This window comes from Siniperca chuatsi, linkage group LG17 (assembly GCF_020085105.1).
Source record: "Siniperca chuatsi isolate FFG_IHB_CAS linkage group LG17, ASM2008510v1, whole genome shotgun sequence".
Classification (NCBI taxonomy): domain Eukaryota; kingdom Metazoa; phylum Chordata; class Actinopteri; order Centrarchiformes; family Sinipercidae; genus Siniperca; species Siniperca chuatsi.
The window spans coordinates 20502445-20516108 of record NC_058058.1 but is presented as its reverse complement, the minus strand read 5'-3'; the positions used below and the strand labels follow the sequence as shown (position 1 = coordinate 20516108).

At 40.4% G+C, this 13664-nt stretch overlaps 1 protein-coding gene across 1 annotated transcript in view; it reads left to right on the top strand.

Moving 5' to 3' along the window:
- The window catches only part of trim71 (tripartite motif containing 71, E3 ubiquitin protein ligase), a 35599-nt gene that overhangs the window by 8471 nt on the left and 13464 nt on the right, over positions 1–13664 (top strand). Inside the window, exon 3 of the mRNA XM_044171498.1 lies at positions 10699–10866. Within this exon, the coding sequence (XP_044027433.1) occupies positions 10699–10866 (168 nt within the window). The remainder of the gene's footprint in view (positions 1–10698; positions 10867–13664) is intronic.

The window sequence follows — 13664 nt, the reverse complement described above, 5'->3', positions numbered from 1 at the left end:
CATCAATTCTAAATTTAAATTTAATCAACCATTCACTATTGCTGCATGGCAATTTAACAGCAGATTGATTAGAAAATCTAGACTGGATTACGTGCATGTTTTAGCTGTTCCGTCATTGTTTTCACTGTATTTTTGGAATTTATAACTTGGTTTCCTTTTATATTATGGGTAAAGCTACATGTGACAGGTATTTGCCGGCTTACTTGTGTAACCAGGCCATTTCCTGTAAAGGCCATGCCCTTTAGGCTGCCAAGTTGGTATGCCAGTCATGTGTGTATGTGTGCGACAAACAGGCAATGAATATATGAAGGCTGAACAATGAATGTTTGTAATCTGTCTTGCAAATGTAGCATGTTAATCTACTGTTTTTGGAGCAATGGACCTTGTTGTGCTTTGTTACAGTAACAAATAATAGCTGGTTCGTGACTGTATACAGATATGCACATTTGTTACATCTCAGCTGCACTACACTTCATTCACACAGTTTCTCCATTTCATCCCTCGTTTGCTCGAAGCTGTGACTCCCTCTCATGTTTCTCCCTCCTTTTCTTCTTCACTTCTTGTTGTTGAACTCCTTTTTTCGTTTTTCTTTCATTTTTATTTTCCCCAATCTCTCCCAGCGTTTCACTTCTTTTGCTCCCGTTTTTTAGCTGCTCAAGTATTATGCACACAACAATTAGTCACACGCTCGCTGGGTAAGGAGGCCAGCTGACTGTGGTTTATTTTCCTTCTCCGCTGTGGGGCCGTCCAATCAGATCGCTGGCTTACAGCCACCGCCCTCCATGTCGTATCTGGCAGAGTTTCAAAACATCGCAGGCATGCATGTCTGTGTGTATGTTGTGTCCGTGGCAACAAGCCAACAGAGGTTGCCATGAGAGGGCAGAGCAGCGTTGCAGGAGGAAGGAAAATAGCAATGAGAGAGGAGAAAAAGAGTGGAGGGAAGGGGAAAACTATATGTGAACAAGATATGGAGGGTGTTTGGAAAAGATGAGAGTAGGTGTACACCTGGACATAACAGGCTGGCTTAGGGTTGGTGCTGTCTATTTGGCCTTTCATAAGTGAAGTAACTTTGCTAATCTTTCTCCCCTTCCTTAGTTTTCAACCCTCACTATAACAGATACAGAATGGTGAAGCGAGTTTGCTCACAGATAATTCAGAGGAAGGTTGGTTGGTTTAACATTCTCAATCTGCCTGATCCATTTTGCTGTACAGGAAACACTCTGCAATATGATCACTGTAATATTTTCTTCATAGAGGAAGAAATTATTTTGTGTGTGAGTGCTTAAGCCAAACCTCCTCACACCTGCTTCTGCCTGATGTGTTGGAATGGGGCGTGATGGAGTTAAGCGTTTGTCATCGAATCTCTGAAATGGTTGGCAGTCTTACCTGACATGACTTTTACTCGTAATGTAAAGGTTCCCCAAAACGTCAACATATTTGGGACGCAGCTCTTTGACCGGATGTCTTGTAGAGGGGCTTAAAAGCAGGTTTAAATCTGATATACAGTTTCCTCGAAGGAAAAAAATGAGCGTTTACTGATTTGAAAATTGCTGCTGTCATTACTGTGTTTTCAGGTATTTATTAAAATTAAATTGTACAGTAAAAAGAGAGCCCACATTTTTGCCTCATGACTCAGTGTGAAATATGTTTTTTACTGAACACTTCATTCTGTGTGCATAGTTATCATCTAAAAACAATCATATCGTCTGAAAATAGTTAAGGTTGCACAGAAAGAAAATAAACAAACTGACTGCGCAGCCACTTATTCTATCCTGGACTGGCATGATTCCAGGAGGGGTTATGAATGAGTAGCGCTTGCCCCTCCCTCATTACTAACTTTAAGGTGCCCTTAAGCAAGACTCTTGAGCCCCAACTGCTCAGTGGGCTGCTCAGTGGCCAGCAGTTGTACAGGACAGCTTCCATTCGAAATTGTAGCTAATTAAATGAGTGTAAAGCAGGGCGTTGTAAAACGTCAGGCTCAGTGAACCTACTCAGGAAAGATATATGTTTAAAAAAAGGTTATTATAAAGCCCAGTTAAGACCAAAGATTTGGGACGAGTTGAAACTCGCAACTACTTGCAATGCACTGGTCTGCAACGTTCTGAAACCTGCCAGTTTACATCAGTGCGACTACAAAAGACAGTGTATTGTTTCCATAGCAACAACTATCTGTACTTCCGTTGAATGAGGATAGTGATAGTGAGTTACTTGCTGCACTTGCATTTCTAGTATTGATGAAACTGCGAAAACCATAAAAAAACGAGAGGGTCGAGAATTTGGAGCCATCCATGGGTGCTTCAACGGTGCTTCCACTCTTTCCTCCATCCAAAACTCTGGCATTTCAACCAGTTTACTGACTTGACCAGCTGACTTTGCTACGAGCAGATTGGCTGCTGAGACAGGTGACGTGCCTTACGTTCTAAAACCAGCCACTGGCGACTTGACAAGCTGAGTCGGGCCAGCTTACACCGCTGCAACTTTTTCCTGCAATACTCTAAGACGTTTTTGTCTCGTCGTGAATCTTTGGTCTGAACTGGGCTTAAGGAAACAAACGGTCTAGAAGTAGAGTAAATTTAGTGTTGATTCTTTTAAGCAGGATTTGTCCATTGTCCAAGAGGAACCGCCTTTCTTAAATGTGTTTGGCTCAAGCTGCTAAACACACTGACATCTGACATCAGCCTCTAGGAATGTTTCCTCAGTGTGTGTGTGTCTGTGTGTGTGTGTTTGTTCGTACCTTTCTGACCTTTCTTGTGTCTGTCTGTTGACAGGTAGTTAAAAAAAGAGCTCATAGGCCTGAGGCACTGACACAGATTATGAAAAACAGTCTAATGTCCACACAGTTAATCCCCGTAGTTTAGAAAAAAAAACATACTTACGAAAAAAGTCTATTTGTTTTAAGGATTCAAGCTAATTCTCTAAAAATGTATTTGTACTTGTATGTAACTTTTTGAACACAATTTCCTTTCAAAAGATGTTTTGATCTGATTTACTGATACACTTTTCCCAGCTGTCTTTAATTAATTTCAGTTTCTCCTGCATATCAAATTATAATTAATGTGAAATTAGAAAGTGTTCCTCTGCTATTGTTTGATTATAAAGATAAATACACTTATTATTTGCTGCAAGCACATTAGCCTTGTTGTGACTTCAGTCAGAATTATTAGGAACTGGTACGCTGATAACTAGTGAATGCCTGATTAAAGTGGGTATTACGTGCTAAACAGATGAATGGCAGGAAATGCATTCTCAGTTTTACTCAAGACAACTTTCAAAAATGTTTTTGCACGTGATCACGTGAGTTCAAAATCTTTTTTTTCTGAAACTTTGTTTTCAATAACATTTTCAATTTACTTCCTACAAAAACATATCCATTCATTTGCAGTTGTAGATCGAGTTCTAACCATGGATGTTCTATTAGAACTGGATACCGGACCCCAAAATGGTGCCTATTCATTCCAATGAGAATTTCACACCTGGTGCATACGCCAAATGTTTTCCAGCTTCCGGGTTTTATTTCCGGAGTATGCGGCCCACTGAATATGCCCGGTAGTTTTTCTCCTGCTGGAAGTTCCCGCTCGGCCCATCGACTTTACATTGTGATGATGTCACAGATTTTCAAATCACTTTTCTTGGCTCAAGGAAAGTTTTACAAATATAAAACCTCCATGGATCAAAAATTCATAAACCTTGTTTGCAGTTGTTTGCAGCATAATTGGAAGCAAGGCTGAGCGGCGGTGGCGCCGTATCCAGTTCTTATTATACATCCATGGTTTTTAGTCATGCAAACCAATAATTGGAAAGGCATTGCAAAACATATTCTGAAGTACATGTGAAAAACATTTTTCTTCCATGTGACAGACAAGGTATAGAGTGAAATGGAAACTGTTGAGAAATGGCATTTGGACATGACTATTGCAGATGTCTGAGCATCTCACTGTAAGAGAATAGTGGTTAAGTTCTTTGAGAGAACGTGCTTTCACAGGTCCCAGAGCAGCCCTGGTTTTTTTGGCACCACAGTGTGACATTACTTGGCCCTTGTCCCTTCCCCCCACTCGGCTGTGCATGCAGGCAGTGAATGCTGCATGGAGTGATTTTTACTGGCTAGTTGAGCTCATGCCCTCTCCCCCAGTTCCCAGTACCTAAGGGGGGAGGGATGGAGGAAAGGGGGGTGATCCTCCTGCTGCCTGCCCACTGTGAGAGCACAAGGCCAGGCTCATAGCCATCATGCATTTATTGGAACTTTTGTGTGGTGTGATACTGTCATCCATTATAGATGATCGTACTTTTTCGTGCTTGGCTCGCTGGTGCACTAGCAGTATTAGCCTATATTTGAATCTATGGCTGAAACTATTATTTTCATAATTAATTTAATTTGTCTGTTATTTTTAGGATATATTGGCTATACGTTTAGTCTGTAAAATGTCAGAAATGCCCACGATAATTTCCCAGTGTCCTAGGTGACGTCTTCAAATTGCTTTGGATCAACACAAGATATTCACAATGATATAAAATAGAGATCAGCAAATTTTCAAGTTTTCAATAGAAACAAGGTGGCAGCAAAAACAAACCAAACGCTAACAAAAATAGTCATTAAATTCTTTTGGAGGTATCTCTTTGGTTTATGACAAGACACACACAGAAACACCCCACTATATATGGGTGTGTCTATGTGTAAACTCATAATGGAGAAGCGTAATGGACAGAGAGGGAGAATGAGAAACATCCGGTGCACTAATGAAATACAATAACTCACTTCCCCCAACATAGCCCTGCTGCTCAGAGCTTTATAGCTGGGGATGGCATGTTTGTTCCAGCCCCTCTCCAACAGCAAAAAACACCCAGCACACTTCAAATTTGTATTTCACTTTGTGTTTCTGTGTATGTGTTTTTGTTTTGCATTTTATAGTTTGTTAGTGTGCTACATGCTAATATGTAATAAATAAATTCTGTAGGTGAGTCACCTCTGCCTGAAGGCCTCCCCTCCAGGATGTTGTCTGTGAAATTTACAACTTTGTTAGCGTGACACCACACCTATTTCATGACTTTTTTCACATTCCTGTGTCACATGCACACTGGAAGTTTCTGGTGTGTTCTTCCATGTGTGAGTGTATCCAGCGTGCCCAGTGCATTGCATAGCTGTGAAATGCCTGGCCTGTTCGAGTACCACATGTGTAATGGAGCAGCTGTATTCCTGGCTTGCAAAGAATTTGTTTTCTGTGTGATGCATTTTTGTCACGGGTTGAATACAAATTTGTGGCAAATGACTTAAAGCTTGTGAATGATGCGTTTGAGAGAGAGGCAGATAAAGACAGAGGCAAGCAGAGAGGGAACAGGATCCTTCCATAAAGACCTCTGGGAAGAGCCAGTATCCTTTGTGAGTCAATAATATTGACTGGCGTGGTGTGTTATGTAATCTACAACCTTGTGTGTATGAGTGAGTGTGTATCACCTTGAGGACTGTTGAGCTGCTGATGACTCATAAGCAGCAGATAGCATTTAAAGATATCTGAAGCCTCTTGCAGCTATTTGTCATATGATCTAGTTCTGCGAAATTGGACTCCGCTGTTCATTAACAGGCTTCTGTTCTTCTGTTGTTTTTCATTTTGCTGTGTTTCCACCAACACAAATAGTGACTTTAAACATGATATAATACATTCATAAGATATTACTGATTTCTGAATGGGCCATATGAAATCTCATGGGCAATATGGGTATTTAAACAAATTGAGATTTTTCTTGTACTGGTCTGCTATTTAATGTTTTGTATGTCATATGTATGGTTTTGATGTAATTTTATTGTATTGGGCGCAATGCTGATATTTTAGTGTGTGGTCAGGACCTCAGGAATAATAGTTGTTTTCAAGGTTACAACATGGATACAAATAAACGGTAGGTAGAGGCTTGTTGCTGCATATGTTTTTTTTTTTTCCCACCTTATTTTTTCATGTTTGCCAAACTGAAATGCAGTACAGTTTACTAAAAGCAAACAGAACATAGATGATGAAAGTACTTAGTTTGTTGCATCACCATACGATTCACCTTTTTGTAAAACAACAACAAACAAATATATTGATTGTTCTTATTGTTTTTACAATGTTTTGGTAATTGTGAAAGCATAAATAGTAGTGATATCCACACCAGTGAAACCCTCTAGATTACACATTAATAAAATCACACACATACACTAGGGAATACATGCATGTACACAAATCCTACTGAAATCACACATAGACACACCTCCTACACACAGCAAAAACCTTTTGCTAAAAAATTCAACAGCATATGTGAGTTTCACTTGTGTACTTCAGTTGCTGCAGAGAAAACATGCAAAATTTGGCATGCATATTTGGAATGTATAGTATTAGATGGGAAAATTATAAGCTGTTTTTAAATGGGAGAAAAAGTAACAGGGTTTATTTTAGTTTTTTTCAGGAATGGAATATATGTTCATATTCAAATCATCAAATATGTTCATATTCTAAAGCACATTGTCTGTTGTGCACCTGCTGTCGTGCTGTCTGTCATGCTTAAGATGCCTTCACCTCCTTATCGGCTCTATACTTCTCATGTGTGGATGGGGCTCGGTTATCTAATTATTCATACTGCTGTCTCGTCATTGATGTTGGCCAGTTATTGTTTTATTTTTATTTTTTAACTCCACATTTACTTTCAATTTAACTTGTTTCACAGAGTAAATCAATAAGACAGCAGAATTCTCATTTGCAGAGGTGGTAGATTAGACACTGATTTTAAAAAAGTAGTTACCAATAGTGTATTCTGACTCACAGGAAGTAGGCTGTGGGTATAAGCCTGCCATTGGCCAACTATTTCAGTCTGAATTCTCCTCCCCTTCCACTATCTGCATGTTACAGTTTTGCAAGGGCACCATCGCTGCATCCTGGGCTTAGCGTCGCCCAAGATGATTGTGATTGGTTTAAAGAATTACAAACAAGCCAGGGTCCCCCCCAATACCAGAAGGGGTTCAGCCAGACCTTTCTCCAGCGCTGGTACAGCGCTAAAACGAAGTGTGGAGATAGGTCTGGCTATGCGAGACTACCAATAGAGTAGATTCCAGATTGCATGGAATGGTTGACTGTTGGTCGCCCTGGCTACTTTTACGAGTAAATTAGCAAATCTTATTAGACACAGCCTGCACTGTTGTGTATTTACTATCGTAAGTGATATATTAACAATATTCAGCATTGTAGATCCTAGAAATGGCCAGAAATCAGGGGGTCGAGGAGGCAGGTAGTTGTGTCTAGACCCCAACGCTAGCTTAAGCTGGGCTCACACTACAGGAGTTTTAAAATCCCATCTGACTGTGAAATCGGGTTGCATCAGACACATTAGGAGAAACTTCACAGATGTTTATCTCAAACATGCTCACACTACAAGATTTGAAAATAATGGCGCATCACACACACTACAGGATATTATTAAGATTATTGTGCCAGAGGGACCAATAACACCACCTCACGTGATATCGTGATCTCACATGATCTCATGGGGAAGCAGACGTACTTGCTTTGATAACATTATGATTTACAGTGAGTGGGTGAGGAAATGGTTGGGGAGACGCAGTCAATATGTGTTGTCAAATCTTCAGAGAGAACTGGAGGTGAGATTTTAATATATGTCAATAGTAGCTTGTATGCTAGCTAACGTTAGCCTCAAGGCTAGAATGTTTACCGTTGCTTGGCAACATTGTCAGCGTCACCATCTCCTTGTAGACTTATCTCTCTCATTTGTGGTCCCGCTCGGAAAGTACTGACATAATCATCCAGATTTTAACTCCTAAATATCAGACATGTTTGATATTATCGGGGCGGCCCCGATGAGTATGCGAGCAGTTCGGGAGGTTTAAGACTGGATCTGTAAAACCCTCACATTACCAGATAATCTGGGCCAAACATCAGTACCAACCACGGTCCCAGACCAGATTTCCCCTCTAATTTTTAGGAGGGGTGAATCGGGGATAAATCGGCCCAAAACTCCTGTAGCGTGAGCCCAGCTTTAGACAACGTTTCAAGAGAGTCTGGGATTCAACATTTGAATAATGCACTACCGATTTTGCAGAAGTAGCTGGAGATGAACTCATTTTGTATCTAATCTCATCTATTTTACTGCAGAAAAAATGTAAAGGCTTTACTTAGAGGGTCGAAGGCTTGATTCAGGGGAATATAGAAATCACCAATAATTAAAATCTCATCAGAATGAGTAATAAGCTCTGAGATAAATTCTCCAATTTTTTTTCTACAAATTGGGACTAAGGAGAACTGAAGGGAGAAGCAAGGTAAACAGATTCAAGTAGATTGTGAGTAAACACTAAAATAAGGTGTTGAACTAAGTAGAATTAAAATGAAAACATAAGAAATAACCTACTAGAAATAGGGTAATATGTTAATTTATTCTTTCAAATATATTTTCAATGGACAAATAAATTTTTTGTTGCAGAATAATGCCCTGCAGTACATGCTTGTTTTTAAGCGAAAATTATTGAATAAAATATTGAAATATTAATGAGACACATTTTTGATATTTATCTTTGGATAAATTAATTGTTATATTAATCAAGTAAGAAAAAAAATCAGCGATAAATTAGTCATTAGATTAATCGACTAATAGAATAAATAATTGTTAGATTAATTTCTAAAAAAGATAATCGTTGGGTGCAGCCCTACAGTGGATAATGTATTATTTGGAACAAGACACCTTATAATATTATTAGAACATTTTGGTGGCCTGCGACGGTGTGGGGATGCAATTGTGATTGCCTTAGATATTTTGCGTTTTTAATACTTTATCTCGCTCCTCTCCTGAAAATGCTAGACCTATAAATGTCACAAATAGCAAGTCAACATTTCCATTTCAGGACTGGCTTTCCTATCACTATAAAAATGTATAGTTCATTAAACCACTTGTCATGTAATTGTCAATATTGGAACAGCTTCATTTGATGATCGGAGTGCTGCTGATCTCAGTCCTGTAGATACTATGGGTAAATCACTCACCAGAGTCCATGCTATCCTTGCACCATCAATCTGCCTGTCTCTCACCCCCAACTGCCTCAGCCCTGTGTCCATTGTTGTCTATCTCCACCTTCCTCCTCCACACCAGCCCAGCTGCATTCCTTGCTTTTGTGTGTCCCGTCACCTTGGAATTTAGGAGATGTCAATGGGGGTGGTACAGGACGGTGGGGAGAGAAGAGGAGGGCATTGAGTGACAGAGTGGTGCAGAGACTGTGGCTCTGCAGAAAGAGAGACAGCAAGAAAAGGACAAGAAGAAAAGGATCCAAGAGGAGCTTAAGGAGAAGGCAGAAAGAAGGAGGAAGTCAGATAAAGGGGGAGGTGTGTGTGTGTCTCATTAGATTATGCCGCTCCCCGAGGGAACAGCATTATTGATTGATTGATTGCAGTCCCCTCCCCATCCACTCAGGTCCTCTGCTATTGGAGGCCATTGATCTGGTGTCTCTTTGGGATATGGTGGCCAGTGCATACTTAATTAGCCTTCCATTACAAACAGTACGCATTCAGACAAGGGGTTTAAAGCAAAGCTTTAGGTTTTAGCAACAAAAGTTAAATTACATTTTAACTAGGGGATTGGGGGACTTTTTTGTCAACCATGATCAGGGCTGCTTTTGCTTCATCTGTCATGTATATACCAAGCATTTATTCAAAAATAATAGTGATTCATCTAATATCGTATACATAGGTGTATATTTCAATCTAAGAAAACTTAGAAAAGAAGGCATATATTTAGTCTTTATTAAGAAAATTTTTCAGGTAAAACTAAAAACTTTAAAAGCAGAAATTTCAACAAGCACGAGACTGTTGCTAACTTATTTTGGTAATAAATGGTTTGGAAAATGTGAAATAGGCGTAACATCCCTTTTATGGCCCTCCTCCTCGGATGTTAAAAGATAGTCTAGAATGAGTATTGATCTAGTTTTGGTGGCCTTTAGTCCTTCTGTGCTTCTTCTGGTTCTGTATTTTGGCCTATATGAGCCTCCTTGGTAACACATGCATATGGATGACTTGTTTATCATTCATGGTCTTTTCTCATTAATTAGCTGTGTGTGTGTGTGTGTGTGTGTGTGTGTGTGTGTGTGAGAGAGAGACTTTGTGATTAATGTATTCATGCTGCCAGTCTCATTTCATGGTCAGTCTTTGATGACTCACAACAGTAAAACACATTAGCTTTCATAGAGCTGGGTCATCCTCTTATCAAGTCACAGGAAGAGGTGTGACAATGACAGATATGTCTTTGTATCTGTTTTGGAAAACATTGACCATTATCACATTGCCACAGGTCAATATCATAACAGTGATAGTTGGGGGTCTACAAAATTTGCACGTCCTTAATTACTGTTAATTTGGGATTAGTTTTGTATATTTTTGTATTTAACACTAAAAGCATTCAAACATTTATATATGTTAGTAAGTAATCTAATTATACATATACAAAGGAACATTATAGTGTGGCTCTCGTGTCAGTCTGAGAGATAATGAGAGTAATCAAAACTTCTCAAATTAGCAAGTTTGTCAATTTGTGATTATAGCTTTGATAAGTCATGAAGTCCAATCGGATTTGTGGTCTGTACCCGTTTTTTGTTGTATCGCCATGACAGCAGGTGCAGTTTCAGTTTGTCCTATTTTGAACACAAAGCTAATTTGTCTATCTATGTCTCTGTTATCCCAGGTATTTCTGTTCTTCTGTGAAACCTGCTCGGTGCCTATCTGCAGGGAGTGCAGTGTGGGCCGTCATATGAGCCACACCTTTGTTTATCTACAAGATGCCGTACAAGACTGCAGGGCCATCACCATCCAGCTGCTGTCAGATGCACAGCAGGGACGACAGGCTGTGCAGGTGAGACAGGAACCCAGACAGACACATTCACAGGGATAAAAAGGAAAATATCCTTCAGATATTTGTTTGTTTGCTTTTTTCTTAAATCTGGAACCAAGGCAGCAGATTTGAAGCAAACATAGCACCTACATAAATAACACTTATGCTTGTATTTTGTCTTAATAGTTGTAAAATGTAAAAAATCTGAAAACAACCAATTGAAACCGCGGCCACATTCTTATAATTGCATCAAAAGAAAATGGTCCTGTATCACTCCACAGGACTCAAATAGGTCAAACTGATTTAAGTCTTAACAAAGCCAAGAGCTCTTCTGCATGATTCTCCAAGCTCTGACAAAAAGACAATCCTTAACAAGGTCAAACCACACAAATCCACACTCATCCGTCTCCTAGAGAGACCGAGGAGAAACTGAGGAGAGCAGCTGTGTCTTTCTATCCTCCCTCAGCACAGAGCGACCGACTATTAGAGATGATCAGCTTGAATATATTTGAGAGTGACCAGGCCTGGGCTGCTGGGAAGCCTGGGGTTAGAGGTGTCCAGCTGGCCCCTTAAAGGGGGTGGGTCGCATAGGGTGAGGTCTGGCAGGGGCAGGGCTGAAGGTCAAAGGGGAGGAGGGGTGGAGAGGAGAGGAGGATGGGGGAGAGATGGGGGTAGATAAGGTATTTAAAGGATTTCAGAGAGAGGAAAACTCCCCTCCTCTTTTAAAGAACTTTTCTCACTCATTCACCCACTGCCTCCCCCCACCTCTTACTCCCCACCCGGATTCTAGTTTATACAGTGTCACATGCACAAGTGAAGAAAGGATTAAGATGTTTCTCTAACAGTTTGATAACTGCCTAGACTGTCTTGTGCCTCTTTGCCCATGTCCAAAAGCACCGTATGAGTTGCATTTGCTGTCACAGATCTGAAGGAAATGGTTTTAAGTGACAAAAAAATAATTACCAACAAATTTGATAAGCAATTAATTTCAGTCTTTTAACAAACAAGTACTTTGAGCTAAATATAAACATCTGCTAACATGCTCACAGTGACAATGCTAACATGCTGATGTTTAGCAAGAAATGTTTACAATGCTTGCCATTTAGTTTAGTGCACAAAACACAGTTGTAGTAGTTACAAGTAGATGTCCTTAGACTTGCCGGTATTTGGTATTGGACAAATTCTAAATTTGACCTGATGATGTGGCTGGATGAAAAGTTAAGGTTCAAAAGTTATTACCCTCATACTAAGGTGGACATGAATGTCTGTATCAAATTTCATGGCAATCCATCCAATTTTTGTCAAAACATTTCTCTCAAAACAAAAATGTCAACCTCATGGTGGCACTAGAGAAAAAAGATTGACTCATGAAATGAAAATAATTGCTTTATAAAAGATTGTCCGGCTTGGCTGTGAGTTATTCGTTGAAACCACAGCTAAAAGGGGTAACAGTGATAGGTTACACACACTAATGTTGTCCAATTTGCATGGAAGGTGGGGCAGTGTTAAGACCTTGGTAAAGACTCTCCCGAAACATGAAACACTAGCTGTTCCACTTAAGTCAGTGACATGCCGGCATCCTCAGTAGAGCTTGACTTTTGTGTGACTGGTTCGCACTTTGTACCTTAATGGATGGGTACTTATGTCACTCTGGGTGTTTTTCAGATATCACAACACGGATCGGCTCAGTTATACACCAGACTCCAGGCAACGTGTAGCAAAGTTCAAAACTAAAACCAGGTACTGCAGCACTCGCTTGTTCTTTACCAATGAGAGTCAAATCAACAACTCCAATAATTTATTTAATGAAAAGCACCAGGATCTGTGCAGCTGAGTCATAAGAAACCCTGCCTACCATCTGGAAATACATTGCCGTGTTTGGAGTGTGTTTGCTAATTTTGTCTAAGGTCACCATGGGAGTAAATGCTGACGCCAGGTAATATGTAAACACACACACACAAGCGCGCGCTCCTGTCCCCTGAGGTAGGAAATTTCCGCTCACTCCACACCCATTATCTTCCCTGACCTCTGACCCTGGACTTGTGACCTCCTGGTTGGTCAGAGCTCTTTCACTCTGCGGTGTGATTGGTCAGTTTGACCCTCTTTGTGTTCCAAGCTGTGCTCTTCTGGGAATGTTGATGGAACAACTGAAAGAGAAAAAATGGAGACACAGATGGAGATTATGAGACCAAGAAGCAGAGGACAGAAAATGAAGTGTGAGAAGTATTAAAAAGTCAGACTGATTTTTTTTTTTCTCTTTCCCTCACTCCAGCTCAAAGGAGAAAGGAAAAAGAACAATGGAGAATAAAATAAATGAATAGAATTACAATCAGAGAAGAAAAAACAGCATTTTATGGGAATAAACAGACAACTGGAGAAAGGTGGTCCTTCCTCACTCTGCATTGATAATAGTCCTCCCCCACTTCTTCCAGGATTCCCTCCCTGCTGTTCCCTCTCTGGGGGCCTGATTTAGTTGACCCTTTAGCTGCCCACCTCAAATGGCCAGGCGAAAGTGAAAAGGACCCTGCTGCCAGGCTTTGTTCTTTCAGGGGTGTAGTGGGGGTGGGCGGAATGTGTGTTAAGACAGGGGTTGCAGATCATGACCTGTAGAGGTTTAGGTGACCTTTGATCCCTGCGGCCGATATCACAAAGGAAGCCTTATCCCACCTCCCCTTCGTCCCTGTGAGGTCTGGTTCACCCTGTGACCTCCCAGAAAACGCCAGAGGAAAAACCAGATAAAGGGGGAATTGTGGGTTGTGATAGCTAAAACCTTTTAAGGTAGACTTTTACAAGGCGCACAGTAAAAAGAGATTGTTCAG